The following is a 26,912-nucleotide window of genomic DNA, read 5'->3' as shown; positions in this document are numbered from 1 at the left end:
CCATTTGTATATCTTCTTTGGAGAGATGACTTTTCAAATTCTTTGCCCATTTTCAGTTAGTTTACTGATCTTTGTATTACATTTTTTAGAGCTCTTGCTGTATTGCGGTTACTACACTCTTACCAGATACATAATTTGAGCATGATTTCTTCCTACTCTGTAGGTCGTCTTTTCGCTTTTTTTTGATAGCATCCTTTGATGTACAAAAGGTTTTGATTTTGATGAAGCCCAATTTTTTCTCTTGATTACTTGTGCTTTTGATGTCATTTTGTGCTTGCCTAATCCAAGGTCATACAGATTTACACCTATTTTTCTTTCTAAGAGTTTTACAGTTTTAGCCCTTACATTTGGAGTGTTTGACCCATTTTGAATTAATTTTTGTATATGGTGTGATGGAGTCAAATTTCATTCATTTGCCTGTGAATATCCAGTTTTCCCGGCATTATTGTTGAAGAGACTGTTGATTCCCCACTGAATGCTCTTGGAACTCTTGTCAAAAATCCAAAAATGACCATCTGTATGAGGGTTTATTCTGGGTTCTCAGTTCTGTTTCATTGATCTATATGTCTATCCTTATGCCACACTGTTGTGTGTGTGTGTATGTATCAGTCACACAGTCATGTCTGACTCTTTGTGACCTCGTGGAAGATATGTAGCCCAGCAGGCTCCTCTGTCCATGAGATTCTCCAGGCAAGAATACTGGAGTGGGTTGCCATTCCCTTCTCCAGGAGATCTTCCCGACCCAGGGATCGAACCCGGATCTCCTGCATTGCAGGCCTATTCTTTTACCATCCGAGCCCCCAGTAGAAAATTTTGAAATTGGGAAGTTCAAGTCCTCCAACTTTGTCCTTCTTTTTCAAGATTGTGTTGGCTATTCAGTTCAGTTCAGTCACTCAGTCATGTCTGACTCTTTGCGACCCCATGAACCGCAGCACACCAGGCCTCCCTGTCCATCACCAACTCCCAGAGTCCACCCAAACCCGTCCCATAAATTTACATATAAATTTTAGGACCAGTATATCAATTTCTGCAGTAAAAGGAAGTTGGAGTTTTGGTGGGATGACATTGAATCTGTAGGCCAATTTGAGGAGTATTTCCATCTTAACAATATTGTCTTCCGTTTTTTGAACATGGAATGTCTTTCCACTTATTTCAGTCTTTAATTACTTTCAAAAATGTTTTGTAGTTTTCTGTGAATAAATCTTGAACCTGTTTGGCTAAATGTATTCCTTTTGATACTATTGTAAGTGGAATGGTGTTCTTAATTTCATTTTCAGGTTGGTTGTAACACACAGCATCTGAGCGACAGTGGATAGGGAGTGAACAAAGTTGCAGTCGTCGTTAGGCTCTGGTATATGGAAATAAATCTCAAGAAGACAGTGGACTCATGCAAGATGTGCCCTTCAGAAAGTTACTAATCTTGTGGGGCCTAATGTTCCTTTTCTGTCAAACAAAAATAGCTATACTTGTCCTAATGCCTTCACAGAGCTAGCATGAAATATGAAAGATATAATTTAAAAAAATCAAGTATTTGGCACGCAGTAGATGATTAAATAACCTTAGTCCTCTTCCCCCACACCACCCTAGTTTTTTCCCTCCTTGCTTTAAAACTGTAGCTCCTTAATTAACTGCAGACTAAGCCCCATATTGGAACCTCTGTGCCAGGAACCAAGGAAGCTGTTTTTAGCCCTCATTTCTGCTGAAAATCCTCCTATTACTGAATCCCAGCCATCTGCTGCCAGACGCCAGATCTCCTGGTGCCAAATGTCCAATGACCAAGCCATGTTTTGGAGGTTACTTTTTGATCTTATTTGCCACTGGGGACTGATACCCATCCCTCATTTTTTTTTTTTTTTTTTTTTTTGAGACTTCAGAAATGTCCCACTCTTTCTAAGGTAGTAACAAATCTTAGGAAGACCATCTCTTTGTTCCATATTTGCTAACAAGGTTCAGGGTATAGTTTGTTCATGTCAAATTTGTAGGGGAAACCCTTCAGGCCCCCCTGCGCAGATCTGTTAGCTAATGTGAAAATGGAAAAGCAGATGTCAAGTAATTCAAAAGCGTAAATGATTCAGGCAGAAAATAAAGAATTTGGAATCAAGTAGGAATGCTTTCCCCAGACATCAATAGAAGTATGGGTCATTCCTTTTAGAATTAACTGGATATAGCCAAATAATACATTTCTTATGTTTGAAAGTTCAGGACGTCTGGCAGTGGCTACTTCTTGAACTCCCATAGTATTCAGCACTGACCTCTCCTAATGCCATATCAGGCTGTGTCGTTATATTCCGTGGTCTCTCTCCATCTCAACTGGGAATTTCTCTAAAGTATGTTCAGTTAATTATGTTCCATAAACATTGATTGACACAGTGTAAGTTTGGGGGATTTAAACAAAAGTGAGTGAGGCATGGACTCTGACAGATCAGCATCCTCCAGTTTTGGAACCGAATTAATTAGATTCTTAAGATTTTATTTTGGCCTCTTCTGTGTGTTTCTGGGATGCATTTTGATTTCATTTTGGAAAAAAATAAAGCATTGTGAACAGAGAGGGAGGTGAGTAAAACCCAGGGAAAATAAAATTTGATGGCCATTTGAGAAGACACAGGAGTCAACTCAGAGAAGTTGAAGGGGCCAGAGTGAGGCAGGTTGGGAAAGAATGCTTGACTCTGGACCGGGAGGTGGGATGGCAAGGACCGTGCTCAGAGGCGTGTCTAACTCCTTTTTTTGCTTTGTCTTTCTTCTTAAAGGGAAAGGTGTTTTTCTAGCAAGAGATAAACACCACCTCTCAGACATCTGCCACCTGATCCGCCACGACGTGCCCTACCTGTTCCAGAAGTACGTGAAGGAGTCCCACGGAAAAGATATCCGGGTGGTGGTGGTCGGCGGCCAGGTGATAGGCTCCATGCTTCGCTGCTCCACAGATGGACGGATGCAGAGCAACTGCTCTCTCGGTGAGGCATCGAAGCTCAGAGTGGGCCTTTGGTCAGGGGGAAGCCACTGGGGCTTTTCATCAGGATGTTTTTGTTGTTCAGTTGCTCAGTCCACCTGTCTGTGACCCCATGGACTGCAGCACGCCAGGCTTCCCAGTCCTTCACCGTCTCAGGATGTTTGCACCCAGTCCAGGTGTCTTGATCCCTCCTATCTGATCAGACCCTCTGCAAGGTGCCAGGACCACAGAGAGGAATTAGAAGCAAGCCCTTTCCCTTAGCAGTCAGCAGTCAGGTCAGGGACAGGTGGGTATACGGGCCGTGGTGGAGGTCAAACCAGGGAATGTCAGGACACTGCGATGTGAACCCTATCTCGTAGGTGTTAGGACCTGGCAGTCCCCATTAAACACGGGAGTGACGGGAGGGCTGGTGTTTGAGAAAAACTGATGTCTGGAAAGAGGATGGATTGAAAGTGTAGGAGGGAGGCAGGGGAGCTGAGTTTGGAAACTGCAACAGCAGCTCAGGCCAGAAGTAAGGAGAGTCTAAAACTAAGGCGGTGGGGGTACTCCTTGGGGTTCCAGTGTCCCAGACTCAGACTTTCACTGCTGAGGGCATGAGTTCAATCTCTGGTCTGGGAACTCCCTCGAGCAGTGTGGTATGGCCAAAAACAAAAAAAGAAAGTGAGAAGTAAACCAAAGTAATGGCAGGAGACAGAGCATATGCTTTTACCTTGCATTGATAATTGACATTGTATTTCTTTTTTTTTTCTTTAATTGTGTTTTTCTTCTATATTTGATGTTATTAGAAAGCTGCAGTTTGTTTGGGTCAAATGCATAACCCCATCCCATTAACCTTTTGATAAGGCTTGTGTTCTGTTGTGAATGGAGATGGTCCCAAGGGCATGGAAATTCTTATGTTCATTACAGAAAGCTATTGTTAACTATTGTCATGAGTAGAATTTGTTGGTAATGTGAAAAAATACCTAGTTGTTATTTCCCAGATCACCAGATGAGTATATCAAGTCTGGTGACTAATGAAGAGGCCGAAACACCAGTCCAGTCCTTCAACTGGAGTGTGGTTGAGCAGTCTCCCAGAGTGGGGTCCAGGGTAGATGCTGATAGGGTAAGGATTAATGAGAGTCCTTGCCCTCAGGAAGTTTATAGTCCAGTAAAGAAGAAGACGTACGAACAGGTCATTGTAAGATACAGTGACTGAAGTGCTGTGAAAGAAGCAAGTGCCAGGCGGAGGTTGACACTGTACTAGTACATTATCTCATTTAATGTTCATGACACTCCTATGTCTTGCCACAGTGTCAAACCTTATGTATTATCAGTTTGTCTTTCACAGAATTCATTCTTTAACTGGAAAATACACAGCTTTGTAATTTATCCATATTGCCTTTTTTTTTTTTTTTTTTTGATGAACTGTTTTAAAGCTGCTTAAAGCCTTTTCCTCATACAATGTAGTAAGTAGTGGAGAGGCAGAGTTAGGGTTTAAGTCATCAGTTTATGAGAATACAAGCGTTGCGTTTTTGTCATTTTTTCTAACCACTTGATTTATTTGTTGTGGCTCTGCTGGGTCTCTGTTGCTTTGCATGGCTTTGTTTGTGGTGTGTGGGCGCTCCTCCTCATCACAGTGCACAGGCGTCTCGCTGCAGTGGCTTCTCTTGTTGCAGAGTACGGGCTCTAGAGTGCCAGCTTCAGTCGTTGTGGGCACAGGCTTTAGTTGCCCTGAGGCACGTGAGATCTTCCTGGACCAGGGATCTAACCTGTGCCCCCTGAATTGGCAGGCGGATTCTTATCCTACTAGACCACGAAGGAAGTCCCAAGTGTTATCTTTGCAGGAAGACTAAAGGGAGACAATTAAATCTGAGGTCTTAGCTTCTTAACGAGTAAGTAGGCTCTGTCTTGGTATGGGATTTTTGTCTCACAAGCCTCTCTCGGAAAACAATAAGTTAATTTTGTTTCTTCTAGTTTCTTCTAATGCATCCTCAATGTAGAAGAGTTAGGAAATATGGCAGAGTCAAATGAAAAAAGATGTTTATCATTAATCCCACCATCTAGAGATAACCAGTGTTAACATTTTGGTGGTCTTGTTTCTGACAATGGGTTTTGGGGTTTTTTTTTTTTTTTTTTTTCATAATCATGGTCATGCTGCACAGCCTTTATAACTTTTAAGTGTTAATATTTTCCCATGTGATCTCAAACTCACCATCATTTTTACTAATGGTTATAAACTATGCTCCTTTCTTATTTTGTGAGCTACTTAGATGATAATATTTTATTTACTCATCAACAAATATCAAATGACTACTGTATACCAGTATTTTGATTTTCCAGTATTTTGAATAACTCTGCCGTCAGCATATTTGTGCATAAAGCTTTTTTCCCTATTATATAAGGTTATTCCCTTCATGGTGTGATGACTGGGTCAGAGAATATAAACATTTTTTTAAACTCTAGAAAAGAGTATTGCTTTCATATTACTTTCTCAAAGAGTGTCCTGATTTCCATGCAGACCTTTTGTGAGTGATAAAAATGCCCATTTCGTTGCCTCTCGCCAGCATACCCTCCTTCCTTTGAAAGGTCATTTAACTCATCAGTTGGTATCTGGTATTGTTGCCAAAATTTGGCCTCTGTACACTGGGACCGGATTAAATCTCGGAGACAGAGTTTTGGGAGAAATAGAAATTCTACAGGTAACTCAGTTGGTCAAGATCTGCCTGCAATGCAGGAGACCCTAGTTTGATTCCTGGGTCAGGAAGTACTCCCGGAAAAGGGGTAGGTACCCACTCCAGTATTCTTGGACTTTCCCTGGTGGGTCAGATGGTAAAGAATCCTCCTGCAATGTGGCAGATGGGAGGATCCCCTGGAGGAAGGCATGGCAACCCACTCCAGTACTCTTGTCTGGAGCATGCTATGGACAGAGGAGCCTGGTGGGCTATAGTCCATAGGGTTGCAAAGAGTCAGACACGACTGAGCAACTAAGCACAGCACAGCACCAAAAGAAATAGCTTTATTGCTTTGCCAGGCAAAAGGGGCCACAGTGGGCTGATGCCCACAGGACTGTGTGCCCCGCCCTGGAGGGGGTAGTGAGGAGGCTCATAGTTTTCAGGGAGCTGAGCATGATCAGCTCATGGACATTCTTCTTATTGATCAGTGATGAGATAATGGGGACTCAGCATCATCAACCTTCTGGTTCCTACTGGTCTGGGGTCTACATGCAGTGGACAGCATACAGTTAACTTCTTCAACCTGGTGAGGGTTTCAGTATTTGCAAAACAGCTCAAAGGACATGGCTCAGAATATTATCTATAGTCCTTGAGGGAAAGCTAAAGTCCTTGCTTTGTTTAATGGCTAAAGTATTATTATTTTGTCTTGCTGGACTGTTTTCCTTTCTTTGTGCATGTTCTCACTTCTCTGATTAAATTTATTCTTTGATTAAAGTTTTTCTACAGACAAAAGGCAAGCGGAGAACATGGGTGAGGGTCTATTCTGGGAAGCCCCCGTAGGGTCCTGCTCGGTCACAGTATCACTGTTACATCACTGTGATTTCCCCACAGGTGGCGTGGGCGTCATGTGCCCACTGACGGAACAAGGCAAGCAGCTGGCTATCCAGGTGTCCAACATCCTGGGCATGGACTTCTGTGGCATCGATCTTCTCATCATGGACGATGGCTCCTTTGTGGTGTGTGAGGCAAATGCCAACGTGGGCTTCCTAGCCTTCGACCAGGCATGCAACTTAGATGTGGGCGGGATCATTGCAGACTACACCATGTCCTTGCTGCCCAACAGGCAGACCGGGAAGATGGCCGTCCTCCCGGGCTTGTCTAGCCCCAGGGAGAAGAAAGAGCCAGATGGCTGTGCTTCAGCTCAGGGAGTTGCGGAGAGCGTCTATGCCATCAACAGCGGGTCTACCTCCAGCGAGAGTGAGCCTGAACTGGGAGAGATCCGGGCTTCCTCAGCCAGCACAGCAGGGGCCCCGGCCCCCATGCTGCCTGACCCCAGCTACAACATTAACACCAGGATTGCTTCAGAATTAAAACTTAAGTGAATTCCTGCTTTTTGGCAGCACTGAAACCAAATCCTACTGCTTCCCTAGTAGTTTTGAGCGAATAAAATCTGGACTAGTGTGATTTCATTTGCACAGAAACTAGAAATCCCATCTGGGCACTCGGCATTCTTTCTAATGATGATTTAAGCAAATGGCCTAGCTTTGTGGTTTTTAGAAACACTAATATAAAAACCCTCACCGAGAACAACATCCCGACTGATTGATTTGAAACCGATGTCTGCCGCAAGCACTTGGATGCTACGGCTGACTTGGGGCACTGACTCTGTGCTGTGCTTTGGCTTTTAGCAGTGGAGCCCATTAAGTTGGAACTGCTTCTGGAGATACTGTACAAAAGAGCAACCACCCGACAGAGGCACGTGCAGAAGAGGTGGAATGTGACTGCAGTTGTGTGCTCTTCATTAAGAGTGTGTGTGTGTGCGCGCACGCGCGCCCGTGTGTGTGTGTGAGAGAAATGCTCAGAGAATACACAGTCCCAATGCTGTTAAAGAATCAGTCTCTGCTCCCCATCAATCACCGTCTTGACCATATTTCTCTGACACTCAGGATATGGTGTTTCAAGGGGAGCTTCCTCATTAGCATCTTCAATGAAGCACTTTGTAGAAAGTGAGATTGAGCGTCCTTTGACTTCAGTGGTTGGCAGACATCCTGCTCTGTAACTGGGGCTTTCTACAGACTGCCAAGTGTATAGACCCTGCTTCAACTAATGCCAGCCCCAGCAGCCTCTTGCACCTTTGCTGCCTTTGGCCTCAGCTGGAAATGCATTTCAGTGAGGTAGTGGCCACACACTTCCTTCCTTAAGCGTGCACTAGAACACCATGGACTTCTTTTCAGTGGACTCCTGTTCACTTGACATCAGAAGCCAGTGGGTTTTTAATCCTAGAGAGCTACTGAAAAATAATCATTTCCCCCTTCCTCTGCTGAAACTTTGTGTACTTAGCTATAGGAGATTTTCTCATACGAGTTGGTGTTGTGGGCCTGTTGGGTAGATAGAGCCGTTGGAAACACACTCCAGTCCCATTGACATACTAGTCTTACCCAGGTTCCAGAGACCTGTCTTTACTCACTTTTCCACACTGGGGAGACTCAGGTATCAAGGATAACTCATTGCACATCTTATGGGGGGATGGTGAAGGGAAGTGGATAATGTTGACATGACACCAAGTACTTTCCATTTTAGCTCTTCTAGCAGAGATGATGACCCTTCCCTTGGGAGGAATCACAGAGATGGAGTTTTCCATTTCTGCTTGTATGAAGTATGACAGAAATGAACACGGCTACCTTTTTAACCAAATAAACTAGAACATATGCACTCAAGAGTCACCCTGTTCATACTTACTTCCTTGGGAGACCTTACTCTTGAGCTGCAATGTTCCATGTGCCAAGACCACATAGACTTCCTGTTCGGAATTATCTCTGAAGCCATGCAAGAAAAGAGGCCTCACCACCTTATAGTCAGACCTCATTTTTTACATCACTCCTCCCCAGAGGTTATCCCAGGCTCTATCAGTCATTTTCTTAGACTTATCTTCTAATGCTCTTTGGCTGTTAAATCATTCCTCAAAAAAGAAATCTACCCTTAAAGGACAAAGACCAACAACATTAGGGAAGCTTACAGGTGGATGGCTCCAAGGAGGGTTCTAGAAATGTTCTGAGTAAGGCCAGCTTCCCTCGACTAACCACACATCTTCCCAAGGTGACTAGTTTGAAGGCAGCAACACCCATTTGGGTGTATGAATTCCTGAACTTCTTCTGTAATGTAAAATGTGTGTCAAGTCAAACTAGTCCATTTTCTTTCACAACACATTTAAATAGAAACTGGCTTTGAAAATAACTGTGGCTAAAATCAGATCTCACTAAGTAACAGTTGCACAACTGAAAACTGGAGATGTCGCCCTGCACAGTAGTAGTTTAAATACAGTCAAATAAGGTGCATGCCACTGAGCTGTGACTCCAGTCATGTGTCCGCACAGTTGAAAAATGATAATCCTTCACCTTTAGTATAGGTTAAGGCATGTACCTTATCTTTACCACTCAGGGTGGGTTTAGCAGAATGGTTCTAGGTCTGTTCTCGTTGGAATTGGCCAGATGCTTTCTATGTAAACCTTTGAACCAAGTGATGACCTTCTGGAAGCTGCATCCACCCCTTCCCACAGTTTAGTGTAAGCTCAGTCTCTCCATTTTAACTAAGGGGATGATAGTGGGCCCCATCCTGAGCAGAGCAGCTAGAGGATGCTTCCAGAGTTGTCAAGAGGGGCCTGTTTTCCAGCTGCCAGTGACATCTGTAGTCATTGGCATCATTGCTCGGAACCCAGCCCTGTCTAGAAGCAGAGAAAGCTGGGGCACAGCTGGGTCATAGCCTTGCTCCAGGATTTCCCACTCTGGCTGTGGGCCCTGTGAGCCTCAGCCAGATGGCTGGGTCGACCTCGTCACAGCTGCCCACAGGGCCTGCTGGAGGGAACATGGGGCACAGAGCCAACTCCTCATTCTGATTCTTCCCTTCAACAGCTGATAACCCTATACAATCAAGTTGACTCTGACCTCGATTTTTCCATTCTTCTGATAGGGGATATGCCTATTTTATTTACCTCTTGAGGGCGGTGTGCTTTGAGGTTGAAGTGAGTTAATTAATGAGACTGCATTATGTGGGTGGTGGTAGAGAGATGCCTATAGCAACTGGTTTTTAACAGTTTGCTATCACCCCTCCTCTGGGAGGAGTTAAGGAAAGAGACCATAAATTCTTGGCTTTAGCACACTAAACAGTGGTGGGGGGGCCTGAAAATGGATGCAGCTTCTCAGAGGTCTTATGACCTGAAAGGAGTAATGTATTCAGCCTTCTGGATGTATCGTATATAACCTGAAACTCTTGACTGCTATATCAACCAACAGTCTTCCTTATGTAACATAAATTGCGGTGTCTGTATGCAGTTTTCCCATTATCTGGTAGTAGCATCTTGAAACTGGTCAAAACTTGAATGCCAATAGCTCAGTCACTCAGAATATATATGATTCTGCACTTGGGAAAAATGTCTTCATGCTGTTTGTCTGATTGCTGAGGGGTATGGGTATCCCCCCTCGAAGGTGGATTTGGGGCTTTAGGTCTTGAGGGTCTGGTCAACAATGTAAGTGGATTATAAGCCACATCAGTGTCACAATTGCAGACTCAGTGCCCGCAACTCAAGGGGATCCATGACCGCTGGGGAAGGGATGAGGAAGAAAGAGAAGGAGAAAGGTCTGGAATAGTTTTGTGACATTTTGGTGGAAGTGGTAAGTTGGGATCATCTGAAATTCTAGTGGGAAAAGGAAGAAATGGCTCTTTGGTGAGTTTGAATGAAAGAATCATGAATATGCGTTGATTAGAGGTAGGGATCTAACCTACTTGTTAGATTAGAAACTATTCTGTGTAAAGAAAATGAGATACATGGATTCCCATCTACCTTGGCAGAAGTAGGAGAGACACATCCCTTTTTTAAGTCCTGATGAAGGCTGGTCTTGAGAACACTCTTAATGTAAATCAGAGGAAGATTGAAGCAGCTAGCTTCAATCACTCAGGTAAGAGCTGACCCTCCTGGAAGTGAATGACCAAGAAAGCCATGTGCAGGCGATCATAGAACCATGTCAGAGGGTGAGTTCAAAGTCAGCAAAATGGTCTAATACTTCTTATGCACCTGAAGGTGAGCAGGCTTCTATCTGCTGTTATTTTATGCTGATGTTTTGGAAAGAGCCCTAACAGCAGCCCTCTTGTCACTCTCCCTGCAGTTAGCGTTCCTAGACCTGCTGCTGTAGCCTAGTATTAATAGAAAACCTGGGGCTGGTTATGGCTGCTTCTGAAACTCCAGCTCAGACTGTGGCTTAAAATGTTGTCACCCAGAAGACCACCCAGTTCAGGAATATGTTGTCTTAATCCTTTCTTAAAACTGTACTGCATTTTCTTTCCAAGTCTGTGGCTAGACTGCAGCCTGCCCTTCTGAAACACACAGCTGAGTTTGAAAACCTTGTCCCTTCAAGCGTTTCCACTTCCTTCTCCAGGTGCAGTTCCCACACTGACCTGTGGCATGGTCCCAAACCTTGTGCTGGCATCCCAACCTTGTTGGGAAGCCTTGCTCTGCCATTTCATATTCACTGGGGCTCGGAGGTGAAACTAAGGTCACCCACCGAGCCAGATTTGAGGCCACAGAAGAGCAGGACTTTGGAACCAGTTCAGTCTTATTCTATAGATGGAAATCCGAATCCTAGAAACCATGTTCACTTAGCTGGACAGCAGCAAGGCTGGGACCCAGGCAGTCTGGCATACTGCCAGGGGTGTCTCTGTTCTTCCATGGCACTCAATATTTGCTGCCATCCTGGATCCAACCTGTACCCATCCCCCTTCTGCTGAGCCTCTGCTCTGGATCAACATGGTGTGAAGGATTCAGCTCCTGGATGTGACTTTCAGGTAAGAGCTACAGAGGTGTATATGAGATTTCCAGGTGCATGCTGGCTTATCACCTGTGCTTTCGACCAGCCAAGAGCATATAGGCCCATCTTACCCCATCAGTGGTGGGATGTGAGAGAAGGCCCCTGCCAAGCTGACTGAAGGCTTCCTTGGCCCCAGTTTGATTCATGTTCCCTCACTGCAGAATGTCTTGGATTTCCAGAGGCCTTAGTGCCACCCCCCATGGATGCCAAGGGCATAAAGGCCCCAAGCTTCTCCCATCAGGCATACCTGAGGGGGAATCCTGATCGATAAACATGTTAGTTGCAACCAGCTGCAAAGTCAAAGGTTTCCTTCCACTCACAGGTCCACAGACATCCCCCTTACAGCCAGCCACTAGGAGAGATTCTTGCCTGCTGTAGCCCGTGTGTCAGCTGAGGACACCCTGCTCCTTGAGATCCAGAGAAGTCTGCTGACTGGGCCTTTGGAACTCCGTGATTTCTAAGGGACTTACATCTTGGGCAGTCACTGCTGACTCCAGACTTCTGCTTCCTCATTTTAAGTGGCACTGGTGTCTCATCTCTGCACTGCCTCAGCTGAGACGTGCTCAGTTCTCACCCCTACTTCCATGCACCCCAAAATTCAAATGAGTCAGCGTGGGCGTGGGTTCCTGTGTGTGTTTCGGTGATGTGGGAGGAAATGGGAGCCTTTACAGCAATGCAGACATGGAGCCCCCATTCATAAAACACTCATTTGATTCCTGCAGAAGAATCCACTCACCTTCCACCCCACATAATATCTGTCTCCTTTCTAGGTCGCTTCAGTCGTGTCCAACTCTTTGTGATGCTATGGACCATAGCCCATTAGGCTCCCCCATCCATGAGATTCTCCAGGCAAGAATACTGGAGTGGGTTGCCATTCCTTCTTCCAGGGAATCTTCCCAACCCAGGGATAGAACCCACATCTCTTACATCTTCTGCATTGGCAGGAAGGTTCTTTACAACTAGCGCCACCTGGGAAGCCCTTCTTGGGACAAACCAAATCCATTTATGTTCTCATGGATGGCAGCACAGTCATTCCTTTTTTTATTTGATTTTTTAAAATTTGATTCCTGCCAACACCCCAACCTTCAAGATTTCACTTTCAACCATGGGTGGCTTATTAGAGGCATCTTCCTGAACAAAGATCACTCCCTCCTCAAGAGGAACTCAAATGCTGTCCCTTAGGGTGATACACTGATCATTCCCACTACCCTAGCCAGGCATGGCAACCACCATAATCACCATTAGCTGTCAGGGTCATCATGCTTTATGGAAGCCAACACGGATGGATGTAAATGGTGCTGGTTTGAGTTACCCAGGTTCAAATCCTGGCTTGATAACTTATGGCTTATGTGACCTCAGGAAAGCCACTTAATCTTGCTTAACCTTTGCATCGTCACCTGTAAATGTGGTAGATAAACAGTCTTGAAGGTGAAGCTCTTAACCACAGATCTGGCTTTCAGCAGTTTTCCTCTTCTTGCTTCCTTCACTGTCAGCAATCACAAACAGCTCCCGCTTGTGATCATGGCTCAGTGCCAAGGGATAAAAGCTGGCAGACAGCAGCTTTACAGCTGGGAAAAGAGATGCAGGGGAGGGAGGGCACAGGGCTGGTGGCTGCTCAAGCGTGCTGTGGTTCAGGCTTAATGACTGAAAGGTCCCATCTATCCCTGAGATTCTGTGATGCTCTAGTGTGAGATATAGAGGGTGTATCTGGCTTAGAAAAATCCTAGAGGAAAGGCTGCCACAGACAACTGGGAGGCTGGAGAGCAGAGAAGCAGTGTGACCTTGGATGATTTAGCACCTGGCTTCTTTGGCCCTTCCTGTATACGGTTTACTGGCTTTGCATCAAATGGAAGGAGGAGATGCCAGGGATTTGAATTAAATCTGTCAAACAGAGGCTGAGGGGAGTCAGAAAGCTGGGGGAGGGGGGTGAGCTGTGTAGGGAACTCTGATAGTCCGACAGCACCATCTGGACTTGGCAGGGATGACAGCCTTGAGAGCAGATGGAACTAGCCAGTAAAGCAGCTAAAGTTCTTCTGCCCTAGGCCTGGCCCCCATCGGACCCCCAGGATTGCCTGTTTAGAAGGAACACTCGTTCTACTATCTGGAGAGAGCATGGTCTCTTAGTCTAGAACTAAGAAAGGTCTTCATGGTGGCAGGACCAGGCAGGTGGCTGATTTGTTTAGTTCCACCCAGGCGTCCCCAGAGTACCTGTGGTGTGCTGTACCAGATTGGACCAGCCCATGAGAGCGGATTGTTACCTTTTCAGGAATTTTGTGAGCTGGTTGTTAAAGGCAGCCATCATGCAAGCCTGCCAGGCTCCTCTGTCCATGGGATTCTCCAGGCAAGAATACTGGAGTGGGTTGCAATGCCCTTCTCCAGGGAATCTTCCCAACCCAGGGATCGAACCCAGGTCTCCCACATTGCTGGTGGATTCTTTACCAGCTAAACTACCAGGGAAGCCCAAATTAAATATATATTATACAAACCTACAATTAAAGTATATTTAAAACATAGGTAAAAAATAATCAAAACTCATCACTGCCTAATTATTTTACTACCTTTTACTATTGTCTGTGCTCCTGAGGTTATTGACATCTATTGTGTTTGTATAGTGGAAACGCCACAGAATGGTGTGCAGCTGAGCATCTATACCCAACTGCACTGTTCAGTGACATCACATTGGTAATCTGAAATCAACCATGGTGGGGATATCCGCCCGCACAGAGATGGGCAAACACAATATATCGTTTCCCCCCCTGGGGAGATAAAACTGGTGTTTTATCAGCATACCAGAGCCAGTGGGTAACCAAGAAAGAAACTGATATACTGAAGAATTGAAACATCTTGGTTCCAGGGAGGTAGCATGTGCGATGGATTCCTCAGCAGCCAGTGTCATAATGTGCAGAACTGACTTGCATAAAAACACTTGAAAACACAGCTTCTCTGCTTGTTCTATTTTTCTGTGTTTTTTCACACATGAGAAATCTGTTTGGTTTGCTCCTGAACTTAGGAGTTTTTGAGGCTCTGTCTCACCTGTGGGCTACACTTCAGCTAAGTTCCCCCCAGAAAAGTGAATGTCGTTTTTCTTGCCTAACTAGCAAATGGAAGATGTACCATAAAGAATATATCTCCAGATTTCCCTGGTGGTCCAGAGGTTAAGGATCCGCTTTCCAAGGCAGGGGATGGACGAGTTTTGATGCCTTGTCAGGGAGCTTAGATCCCACATGCCATGGAGCAACTAAGCCTATGCATCACCGCAACTGCTGAGCCGCGTGCTGCGACCAGACTCCATGTGCCACAATGAAAAATCCTGAACAATGCAATGAAGATCCTGCGGGCTGCAACTAAGACCCAATGCAGCCAAATAAATAAAAATAAATACATTAAAAAAAAAGAATATATCTTAACTAGTCACCCCATGAGCTTGTTTCCAAGTGGTTTGAACAGTAATAACAATGTTAACTTCTCCCACAGGGAAGAAATCATTTCTAAATGACTGTTTTGCCGGTTTTGGTTTTGATTAAAATTATTGCCATGGAACAGAATGCTTTGTTTGCCTTTGTCCCCAAATCTCTGTCCCTTTTGGTGGTTCTTTTTCAGTAAAAGTCACATGCTGAATCTACATTTTACTATTTTCATATCATAAAATGAGGAAAAGTCTTCATAGAGACTTTGTCCTATTCACTTGCACGCCAGCTGCATTCTGAAAAACCGTAATTTTCCTTTCAAACACAGAGTGCTGTCTGAATTGTAATGTTGCCAACTCTCAACTGTCAAGATGATGGAGGAAAATACTAATGCAGATGGTATGAGCTTGTCGTGAGCCTGCTCAGAATACTCTCCTGGACTGACTTTAGAATGAAGATGCAAATAACAAGTGAGAGCTGAAAGCCATTGGGAATGGCTGTGTGGTGCAGGAGGGGTCCCAGGGCACTGGAAGTATCTGGGTATCCGCCGCAAGAGCCTTTAGAACTTGTTTGCATGACATTTCCAAAGACTTCCTGGGAGAAACAGTGATCAGAGCTTCAGGAATTAACTCCAGGCAGCCCCAGGCCTGAGGACCTTGAACCAAGACTGTTCCCCAACTGGTGAGGGTCAGGGAGCCCCACCCCACACTGCCTAGGAAGAGAGGCACAGGGATAACGCTTCGCTGTTGCAGCCAGGCTGCTGCTCTGTTGCGCCACCCACATTGTCCTTCAACCAAACACTGGGGAATGTGACCCGAACTTCTTTTTTATTTTATATGAAATTCTTCAAACGACATAAAAGTAGAGAGGCTGGTTTAATGAATCCCTCTAGTTTTAAATTATCAAAATTTTCTATTTTTACTGTATCTACCTATTTCTTTCCTTACGCATTTAAAAACAGTTCCCACGCACCATATCTTTTCTCCCCTGCATACTTCAGCAAGCATCTCATTTTTAAGACAGATTTCTGGCACTTCCCTGATGGTCCAGTGGTTAAGAATCTTCCTTGCGATGCAGGGGACACGGGACAGGGCCACTAAGCCCACTCACTGCACCTACCAAGCCCACGCACAGTTACTAGAGAGCCCATGCACCGAGTCAACAAAAATTTCCTCAGGATGCAACGAAGATCTCATGTGCAGCAACTAAGACCCAACGCAGCCAAATGAATATATTTTTTTAAAGTCTATTCCACTATTCCACTGGCTATCTATTTTACATATGGTAACATATATGTTTCCATGCTACTCTCTCAATAGCCAGTTGGAATTTGCTACATGTCACAGGGAGCTCAAACCAGTGCTCTGTGACAACCTAGAGGGGTGGGATGGGGTGGAACCTGGGAGGGGGATTTAAGAGGGAGGGAACACAGGTATACCTATGGCTGATTCATGCTGATGTATGGCAGAAATCAGCACATATTGCAAAGCAATTATCCTCCAATTAAAAATAAATACATTTTTAAAAATGTCTATTCCACTTTTAAAAAAAAAAGAGAGATTCCCTTATGCCTATACCACATACAACAAAATTAACAGTAATTCCTTGATTCTGTCTAATACCCAGTGCATAGAAACTTCCCCCAGTTGTCTCAGAAGAACTGGATTTACTGCATTGTGGACCAGTGTACTCGATGGGGCCTGAGGTCCCCGGGAAGGGTGGCACCTGCTTTCCCACCATCCCTTCTGTGGCTCTGGCAGAAACCACGCTGAAAAGGCCCCAGCAGAGAGGTCTTTAGGCTGGCTGCAGACACCTGCCCCTGGTGTTTTAGCTTGGGATTTCCTCTCCCCGAGGAAAAGAACCAGCGGGACTTCCCCTCCTGGTGTCCGATGGTCCATGGTCATCCCCTGAGACTGTTCCCGCTTTGTGCTGCTGACACCCACCTGGCTGTCAGGCTGGTTCCCATTTCACTGCTTTCCCTGCAGCTGTGTTTTTCACTGCAGGAGTTTCCTCAATCAGGGAACAGGCTTCCCCCAAGGATTACCGCTCTTCCCCTGGCCTCAGATCTACAGTACTGTCAGTGAATCACGGTTCTTCAGAGCTCCCAAGAGGCCTTGGCTTCTTCATTTGTTAGAAATTTTGGCTGAATCCCTTCTAAGTCAGACAAGATTTGAGTAGCAGGACCTTGTGTCACATCTAAAGGCCTAAAGAGACAGCAACCGGATGCACTGCTTGCTCAGGGATGTTCTTTTGCTCTAAAGTGAGGGTCCTAAACTCTGAGATCTAATGCCTGATGGTCTGAGGTGGAGCTGATATAATAATGATAGAAATAAAGTGCACAATTAATGTAACGCACTTGAATCATCTCAAAGCCCACTCCACCCCCTCTTGTCTATGGAAAAATTGCTATCCGTGAAAATGGTCCCTAGTGCCAGAAAGGCTGGGGATCACAGCTCTAAAGAGCATCATTATGACAATGGGTGATATCGGAATTAAAGTCTGTATTTCATTCTTTGACAGTATTCTACTAATGATTAATTTCCCAATTTCAATGATTGTACTAATGAGAATATGTAAGAGAGTGTCCTGGTGTTTAGAAGATCCATATTAAATATTGAGGGATAAAGGAGCATCATGTCTGCAACTCACTTTCAAACAATTCAGAAAATAATGTGTATTTATGGAGAAAAATGATAAGGCAAATATGGTAAAATGTTAATGTCTGGGGAATCTGAGTGAAAGACATATGGGAATCCTTTGAATGAATACTCTGGATAAATCCGAAATTATGTCAGCCTCTTCTCCGTTGAACATTCTGTTTCAGGGCATTTCCTGAGGCTCTTGTCCTTCTTTCTCTTCTCTTCCCTAGGTTGTCTCCTTCATTTTCAGAGTATTAATTACCGTCTACATGATGCTCTTGATCTCTCAAACCCAGGCTTCTCTTCCTAATGTCAGATGGCATGTCCAGTTTCCTGCCTTTTCATAGCCCCTCAAATGTTTCATAAGTATCTTTAAACTCACCATGACCCAGTCTGAATTTACATTCTTCTCTCCCTCCCACAAACCTGCTCCTTTTCCAGGCCTCCTCAAGTGAGGGCACAATGCTGACCACATGTTCAGACCAGAGGAAAGGGAAACACCCCAGCAGTCATTTACGGCTGCTCTCCTGCCCAACATCCAGTGTTTGTTTCTTGTGTAAAATTTTACTTTCAAGGCCTGAATAGTCTTTGCTCATTGAAAACTTTTCTTCCTTATTCTTGAAGATGTTCTAGGATTGTTTCTTGTTTGCAAGCAAGGGACAACATTTATAATATATAATCTAGGTTTTGTATCCTGATCTCAATAGTAAGATTGCTTACATGCTTTTCAAATCTGCTGTTTATTTAAATATTTATTAATTATTGAAACTGTCTGTATACACATATATATTAAATAAAATATTTATCTCCATCTCATCATCATCCATCTGATGAATATCAGGAAAGATGTACTTTTTCTAGCAAACAAAATGATGACATTGTCATTCAAGTAATGCTTCATTATCTTTTCTGAAGCACCTACTTTGCCAGATGTGTGTTTTGTGTGACCTCTTGTTCCTGAGATATATTATGCTTCATAGAGCAGTTGTGAATACAGAAACCTCACTTGCATGGCGTACATCTATAGTAGGACCTACTGGTGGCAGAGCACTGTGGTGTGCTAAAGTTGTGCAATGATAAAATATTGGTGAGTGGGTACTCAGAGCAACTACTCAATGTCAATCTTTGTTAAAGTTTCGTAGACAAAATGACATAATTTGTAACAGTGCATATGTACTTGCTAGTAGAGAACATTTATCCAGCCCTTTCAGAAATGATCCCTCAGCTCCACACCTGCAAATTCTATTGAAGAGGCTTAGGGAAGGTTACCTGGTGGCAAGATAAGAGATACTCTTATTTCCCAAGAACTCCTGGTTCTCTTAAACCTGTGTATACCTTTTTGGGTCAAGTAAATCACATTTTAGTTTCCCAAGTGGTGCAGTGGTAAAGAATCTGCCTGCTAATGCAGGAGATGCAGGAGACGTGGGTTCAATCCCTGGGTTGGGAACATCTTTTTGAGTAGGAACTGGGAACTCACTCCAGTATTCCTGCCTGGAGAATCCCATGGATAGAGGAACCTGGTGGGCTACAGTCTATGGGATCGCAAAGAATCGAACACAGCTGATCATTTATGCATGCACACAAATCACATTTCATAGAGAGCTTCAGAATTGAGACTATGTCCTGCATCACTGTATCATGTATGAAAGTGAAATACATTTTCATTAAAGAGTCAAAAAAGAGGGCAAAATAAAACACTTTTGAATCAGTGAAAGAAACAAAATTTAAGAGTTTTCCATCACCAAGCTCTTTATTATTTATAAAATAATAATAATAATTGTGATTTGTGGGTTCAAGATACACATGAAATAAATAAAAGTAGCGATACATAAGTTGGGGAAAGAAAATGCAGTTTAAAGGTTTTAAAGTTCTTGTATGGTTCAGGATGAAGATAAACAACCTGAATAACTTTAGACTTTGATAAGTTAGGGATAAACATTTGAATTTCTGGAGTAATCACTTAAAGAATAGAAACACAGTGTATAACCTGCAAACTAGCAGATGGAGATGGGGGAAGGTAGAAAATGGAATGAGAAAAAATACATCATCAGTCTAAAAGAAAGAAGAAGGAAAATAGAACATGCAATACAAATAGAAGACACAGAATAATAAATTTAAATCCAAAAACTTTAGCACAGAAATAAAATGTAAATTGACTAAATTATTGTTTTTAAAACTACAGGTATAAAAATACCTAACCATACTATTTGTATGAGAGGTACATACAGAACGTAAGGTTACAGATTGCTTGAAAGTAAAAGGTTGTAAGAAGAAATAGTGTTAGTCAGGGTTTAGTTGGGAAAACGGTAGTTTCCTTAAGCATTTTGAGTAAAGAGACTAATTTTATGTAGGGAATTAGAATCTTACACGATCTTTGAAATGGTTGGATAATCAGGAAGCCAAGGTCAGAAAGGTTCTTTTATAGGAAATCTGCTTTCAGGAAAGCAACAGTGGGTGATTCTCAGGAAGATTAAGGGCTACTCCTTCTCATCTTGCTTCCAAATATTGTGCAAATTGCCCCTCATTGGCTGAATTTATTCTAGAATCATCAAAGGAAAGAGATAATGGGAACTGTAGTTCCATGCTTCCCCTCTGAAGCAGAGGTAAATGCTTAAGCAGAGGTAAATGATAACACCTAGTTGATAACAAGCTATCCAGCCCCAAAGGAAATAGGCATAGTTATGTCAGTATCTGGAGAAGGAAATGGCAACCCACTCCAGTGTTCTTGCCTGGAGAATCCCAGGGACGGGAAGCCTGGTGGGCTGCCGTCTATGGGGTCGCAGAGTCGGACACGACTGAAGCAACTTAGCAGCAGCAGCAGCATGTCAGTATCAGACTAAAGTATTCTGAAAGAGGCACTCCCCAGGTCAGTAGGTGCCCAATACGATACTGGAGATCAATGGAGAAATAACTCCGGAAAGAATGAAGAAACGGAGGCAAAGCAAAAACAACACCCAGTTGTGGATGTGACTGGTGATAGAAGCAAGGTCCAATGTTATAAAGAGCATTATTACATAGGAACCTGGAATGTTAGGGCCATGAATCTAGGCAAATTGAAAGTGGTCAAACAGGAGATGGCAAGAGTAAACGTCGACATTTTAGGAATCGGTGAACAAAATGGACTGGAATGAGTGAATTTAACTCAGATGACCATCATATCTACTACTGTGGGCAAGAATCCCTTAGAAGAAATGGAGTAGCCATCGCAGAAAACAAAAGAGTCTGAAATGCAGTACTTGGATGCAATCTCAAAAATGACAGAATGATCTCTGTTCGGTTCCAAGGCAAACCATTCAATATCATAGACTTGGTAATCCAAGTCTATGCCCCAACCAGTTATGCTGAAGAAGCCAAAGCTGAACGGTTCTATGAAGACCTTCAAGACCTTTTAGAACTAACACCCCAAAAAGATGTCCTTTTCATTATAGGGGACTGGAATGCAAAAGTAGGAAGTCAAGAAACACCTGGAGTAACAGGCACATTTGGCCTTGGAGTACAGAATGAAGCAGAGCAAAGGCTAATAGAGTTTTGCCAAGAGAATGCACTGGTCATAGCAAACATCCTCTTCCAACAACACAAGAGAAGACTCTACACATGGACATCACCAGATGGCCAACACCGAAATCATATTGATTATATTCTTTGCAGCCAAAGATGGAGAAGCTCCATACAGTCAGCAGAAACAAGACGGGGAGCTGACTGTGGCTCAGATCATGAACTCCTTATTGCCAAATTCAGATTTAAATTCAAGAAAGTGGGGAAAAACACTGGACCATTCAGGTATGACCTAAATCAAATCCCTTACGATTATACAGTGGAAATGAGAAATAGATTTAAGGGACTAGATCTGATAGACAGAGTGCCTTATGAACTATGGATGGAGGTTCATGACATTGTACAGGAGGCAGTGATCAAGACCATCCCCATGGAAAAGAAATGCAAAAAAGCAAAATGGCTGTCTGGGGAGGCCTTATAAATGGCTGTGAAAAGAAGAAAAGCGAAAAGCATAGGATAAAAGGAAAGATATACCCATTTGAATGCAGAGTTCCAAAGAAAAGCAAGGAGAGATAAGAAAGCCTTCCTCAGCGATCAATACAAAGAAATAGAGGAAAACAACAGAATGGGAAAGACTAGAGATCTCTTCAAAAAAATTAAAGATACAAAGGGAAAATTTCATGCAAACATGGGCTCGATAAAGGACAGAAATGGTATGGACCTAACAGAAGCAGAAGATATTAAGAAGAGGTGGCAAGAATACACAGAAGAACTGTACAAAAAAGAGCTTCACGACCAAGATAATCATGATGCTGTGATCACTCACCTAGAGCCAGACATCCTGGAATGTGAATGGAGAAATTTGGAGAACTCAGCAGTGGCCACAGGACTGGAAAATGTCAGTTTTCATTCCAATCCCAAAGAAAGGCAATGCCAAAGAATGCTCAAACTACTGCATAATTGCACTCACTTCAAATGCTAATAAAGTAATGCTCAAAATACTCCAAGCCAGGCTTCAGCAATATGTGAACTGTGAACTTCCAGATGTTCAATCTGGTTTTAGAAAAGGCAGAGGAACCAGAGATCAAATTGCCAACATTTCCTGGATCATCAAAAAAGCAAAAGAGTTCCAGAAAAACATCTATTTCCGCTTTATTGACTATGCCAAAGCTTTTGACTGTGTGGATCACAATAAATTGTGGAAAATTCTGAAAGAGATGGGAATACCAGACCACCTGAACTGCCTCTTGAGAAATCTGTATGCAGGTCAGGAAGCAACAGTTAGAACTGGACATGGAACAACAGACTGGTTCCAAATAGGAAAAGGAGTACATCAAGGCTGTATATTGTCACACTGCTTATTTAACTTATATGCAGAGTACATCATGAGAAATGCTGGGCTGGATGAAGTACAAGCTGGGATCAAGATTGCTAGGAGAAATATCAATAATCTCAGATATGTAGATGACATCACCTTTATGGCAGAAAGTGAAGAACTAAGCCTCTTGATGAAAGTGAAAGAGGAGAGTGAAAAGATTGGCTTAAAGCTCAGCATTCAGAACACTAAGATCATGGCATTGGTCCCATCACTTCATGGCAAATAGATGGGGAAACAATAGAAACAGTGGCTGACTTTATATTTTTGGGCTCCAGAATCACTGCAGATGGTGACTGCAGCCATGAAATTAAAAGACGCTTACTCCTTGGAAGGAAACTTATGACCAACCTAGACAGCATATTAAAAAACAGAGACATTACCTTGCCAACAAAGGTCTGGATAGTCATGGCTATGGTTTTCCCAGTAGTCGTGTATGGATGCGAGAGTTGGACTATAAAGAAAGCTGAGTGCTGAAGAATTGATGCTTTTGAACTGTGGTGTTGGAGAAGACTCTTGAGAGTTCCTTGGACTGCAAGGAGATCCAACCAGTCCATCCTAAAGGAGATCAGTCCTGAGTGTTCATTGGAAGGACTGATGTTGAAGTCAAAACTCCAATACTTTGGCCACCTGATGTGAAGAACGGACTCATTTGAAAAGACCCTGATGTTGGGAAAGATTGAAGGCAGGGGAAGGGGACGACAGAGGATGAGATGGTTGGATGGTATCACCGACTCAATGGACATGAGTTTGAGTAAACTCTGGGTGTTGGTGATGGACAGGGAGGCCTGGTGTGCTGCAGTCTATGGGTCGCAAGAGTTGGACACAACTGAGCAACTGAACTGAAAGTCAAAAACATTCCTGGAGATAAAGAGAATCTCTTCAAAATACAAAAAATAAGGATTCAATTCACCAGGAAAATATTTGAATTTGTATTTGCCTAATAATCAAGTCCAAAAATATGTAATGCAAAAATTGATAGAACTGCAGGAAAATCATATTGGAGGGATTTTATATACCTCTCTGAGAAATAAATTAAAAATTCATCAATAAGATACAGAGTTTGAAAATGTGGGGAAAAAAATTGATTTAATGGACATATATAGGGCCCAATAACTCCATTCTTTACCAGCACACACAAAACAATTACAAATACATATTAACTATACCCTGGGCCATGAAAGACAGCTTCAAATAATTTCTTAAAGTCAAAATTGTACACAGACTATTTTATGATCTCAATAAAATTAAGCTGGAAAACAACAAAGAGGTAATTAAAGTCACCATCTTTTAGAAATTAAGAATCATACTTCTAAATGGCTCATGAGTCATAAAAAATTAAGATCTATTTAGAGCAAATGATAGTAAAAATACTTTTAATAATATGTGGGATCAATGAAAGCAGTATTTAGAGATAAAATTATAGCTTTAAATGCAAATCTTAGAAAAGCAAAAAGACTGAAAATAAATTACTAGACATGATGCAAAAAAGCAGAACATTATGGGCCATAACCAAAAGGAAAATCAGTCAAAGGAACAGTAAATTGAAGCAATAATTTTATTAATATACGCAGTGGAGAAGAATTCTTGAAGAAGAATTTAGGTGTGGAAAGAACAGAAAACAGGGAGGAGGGGAAAGAGGTCAGTGACTATCGTAAAGAAGAGAGCTCAAGTTTAACGAAAGGGATGTTGAAGGACTTCTTTAGAATAAGGACTTTCTAATATTTTCCTTTAAATTATCTGCTGAAGAGCTGTTCATCCTTCTCCTCACTCCCCCAAACTTCATTAAAGATCTCTTTGGAAGCGCTGGCTCATATTTGAGGTGAGAATCAAGAAGGAGTTGCATCCCTAAAGAGATGAAAAGAGCTACAAGACAAGATGTGGGAGGTGTGAAGGTAACTGAAGGTAAAAATGAAAGCAAGAGACAGGTAGAGAAGTAAGGCCTCTGGGACTTCGCAGTCTTTGAGAAGCCTAAGTACACCCCAAGGGGATTTTACAGATCCGAAGGGGCAAGGTAGCCAGCTGACTTATTTTTATTAATATTACATGTGTCTGGGTGAATTAATTTCAGTGAGGAATATAAAACTCTCTGATAGGTCCTTTTTTGAGGGGGGGATAGGTAAATTTTTACTGAAGTATCATTGATTTATAATATTGTGTTAATTTCAGACATACAGCAAAGTGATTCATTTACACAACCATATGTGAGGGAAAATGAGCCATTTCAGCTTGTGTTTATCACCTGGGGAGATGATACAATATACATTTAAAAATTAGGAAACAGAGTGTACATAAGACTGATCTCTAGTAGATATATTTTTATGTCTAGAAAAAATATCCAAAATGTTAGCTATGGCATCTCTCTCTGAGGCGTTCTGAGTGGTTTCTATTTCTTCTTTATATATAACTGTCCGTCATAAGTATGAACACTCCGTAAGTATGTATTTTTTAAAAGTTATGTTGAGGTAACATTTTTTTTTTAATTGGAGGATAATTTCTTTACAACATCGTGTTGGATTGATTCTGCCATACAGCAACTCGAATCAGCCATAGGTACACATATGTCCCCTCTCTCTTAAGCCTCCTTCGCATCTCCCACCCCCATTGCACCCATCAGAGCACCTGTGACATCCAGCAAATCCCCACTATTTTACGTATGGTAATGTATATGTTTCCATGCTACTCTCTCAATTTGTCCCACCCTCTCCTTCCACCGCTGTGTCCATAAGTCTGTTCTCTGTATCTGCATCTCTATTGCTGCCCTACAAATAGGTTCATTGGTACCATTATTTTAGATTCCATAAATATGCATTAATACATGATATCTGTTTTTCTGACCTACTTCACTCTGTGTAACAAGCCCTAGGTTCTTTCACCTCATTAGGACAGACTCAAATGTGTTCTTTTCTTATGGCTGAGTAATATTCCATTGTATATATGTACCACAGCTTCTTTATTCACGCATCTTCAAGTGGACATCTAGGTTGCTTCCATGTCCTAACTATTGTAAATAGTGCAGCAGCGAACACTGGGGTACATGCATCTCTTTCAGTCATGGTTTTCTCAGAGTACATGACCAGTAGTGGGATTGTCGAGTCACATGGTAGTTCTATTCCTAATTTTTAAAGGAATCTCCATATTGTTCTCCATAGTGGCCATATTGGTCCTTCTTTTTCTAATTTATTTTATTTTTGGCTGCCCTGAGTCTTCATTGCTGCGCATGGGCTTTCTCTAATTGCAGCGAGTGGGGGCTACTCTCTGGCTGCAGTGCGCAGTCTTATTGAAGTGGCATCTCTTGTTGCGGAACGTAGTCTCTAAGGTGGACGGGCTCAGCGGTTGCAGCGCGAAAGCTCTAGAGTGCAGGCTCAGTAATTGTAACACACGGGCCTAGTTGCCCTGTAGCATGGGGAATCCTCCCAGACTAGAGATCAAGCCACTGTCCGCTGCATTGCAAGGTGGATTCCTAACCACTGGGCCACCAGGTAAGTCCTTTGACAGGTCCTTGATTTGCATGTCCTCTCCGTGGTTTAGATCTATCCAGAAAGCCAAGAGCTAATGGGCAGGCTGCTTGGTGAGTCTGGAGCAAAAATGTCTGTGCTAAATGACCGGAGTCCTCAATAGGACAAGCTGATACAGTCAGGGCCATACCTGGGCCATCTTAGAATGTAAGGATGAGGTTGAGCGTGTGGGGGCAGTGAGTGTGTGGAAGCTAGGATTTGAACCAGGCATGTCTGCTCCAGTGCCTGCACTCTGTCCCCGACATCACAGGAGACCTTCCAGAGTACTTCTTCCCTAGACAGTAGAGATGACTCGCATCCACTTCAAATAACTCTCTGAGGAAAGAGACACCAGCTTGAAAGGGTAATTTAACCCATCTATACTAGAGCTCCTTGAAAGGCCCCAGGGGCCTTTTCTGCCCAAGACCTACAATTTAGGCCTGCATTTTGTAATTTGCTTTCTATGTGTCACAAATTCTTTTTGTTCCTCCATTCCTCCTTTACTGCCTGCTTTTCCATTAAGTGGATCTTTTCTAATGTGCCATTTTAATTTCTTTGTTGATTTTAACTGTTTTTAGAGTAATTTTCTTAGTGATTGTTCTAGGAATCATAATGGGCATTTTAATCACAATCTACCTCAAATTAATGCTAACTTAATTACAGCAGAATCGAGGAACTTATCTCCAATATAGCTCTAATCCCTACCCCTTTCTTTGGCAAAGAGCTATGAAGCATGAATCACTGGGAGACCTCTGAGAAATAGGATAAACTATTTGCAGTTTAATTACGAATACCTTGTTAGTGAACTGACAGCACATTATTCAAAGTCGTACAAAGTCATAATAAACAAGAGTTTTACTGATCTCTGTGCCAAAGCTCTACATTTCCCCAACATATGCTGTGTAACAATAAAAACACAGCTACGAGTGCAGTCCCAGGGGAACGGGGTGGGTACTTCAGCAATTCATAGCGCCTCACTGCCCCTATGTAAGGCTGAAATACATGAGATGCTCAATCATCCCTGATGCAGAGCTCATGGGTCA

At 43.0% G+C, this 26,912-nt stretch overlaps 1 protein-coding gene across 2 annotated transcripts in view; it reads left to right on the top strand.

Moving 5' to 3' along the window:
- RIMKLA (ribosomal modification protein rimK like family member A) overlaps window positions 1-8,488 on the top strand; it is a 33,521-nt gene extending 25,033 nt beyond the window's left edge. For both annotated transcript variants that reach the window (XM_055586194.1, XM_055586195.1), the window contains exons 4-5: window positions 2,748-2,951; window positions 6,490-8,488. In XM_055586194.1, the coding sequence (XP_055442169.1) occupies window positions 2,748-2,951; window positions 6,490-6,980 (695 nt within the window). In that variant the 3' untranslated portion in view covers window positions 6,981-8,488. The remainder of the gene's footprint in view (window positions 1-2,747; window positions 2,952-6,489) is intronic.
- Window positions 8,489-26,912: the final 18,424 nt, after the last annotated feature.

This window comes from Bubalus kerabau, chromosome 6 (assembly GCF_029407905.1).
Source record: "Bubalus kerabau isolate K-KA32 ecotype Philippines breed swamp buffalo chromosome 6, PCC_UOA_SB_1v2, whole genome shotgun sequence".
Lineage (NCBI taxonomy): Eukaryota > Metazoa > Chordata > Mammalia > Artiodactyla > Bovidae > Bubalus > Bubalus kerabau.
This window is presented reverse-complemented; position numbering and strand designations above follow the sequence as displayed.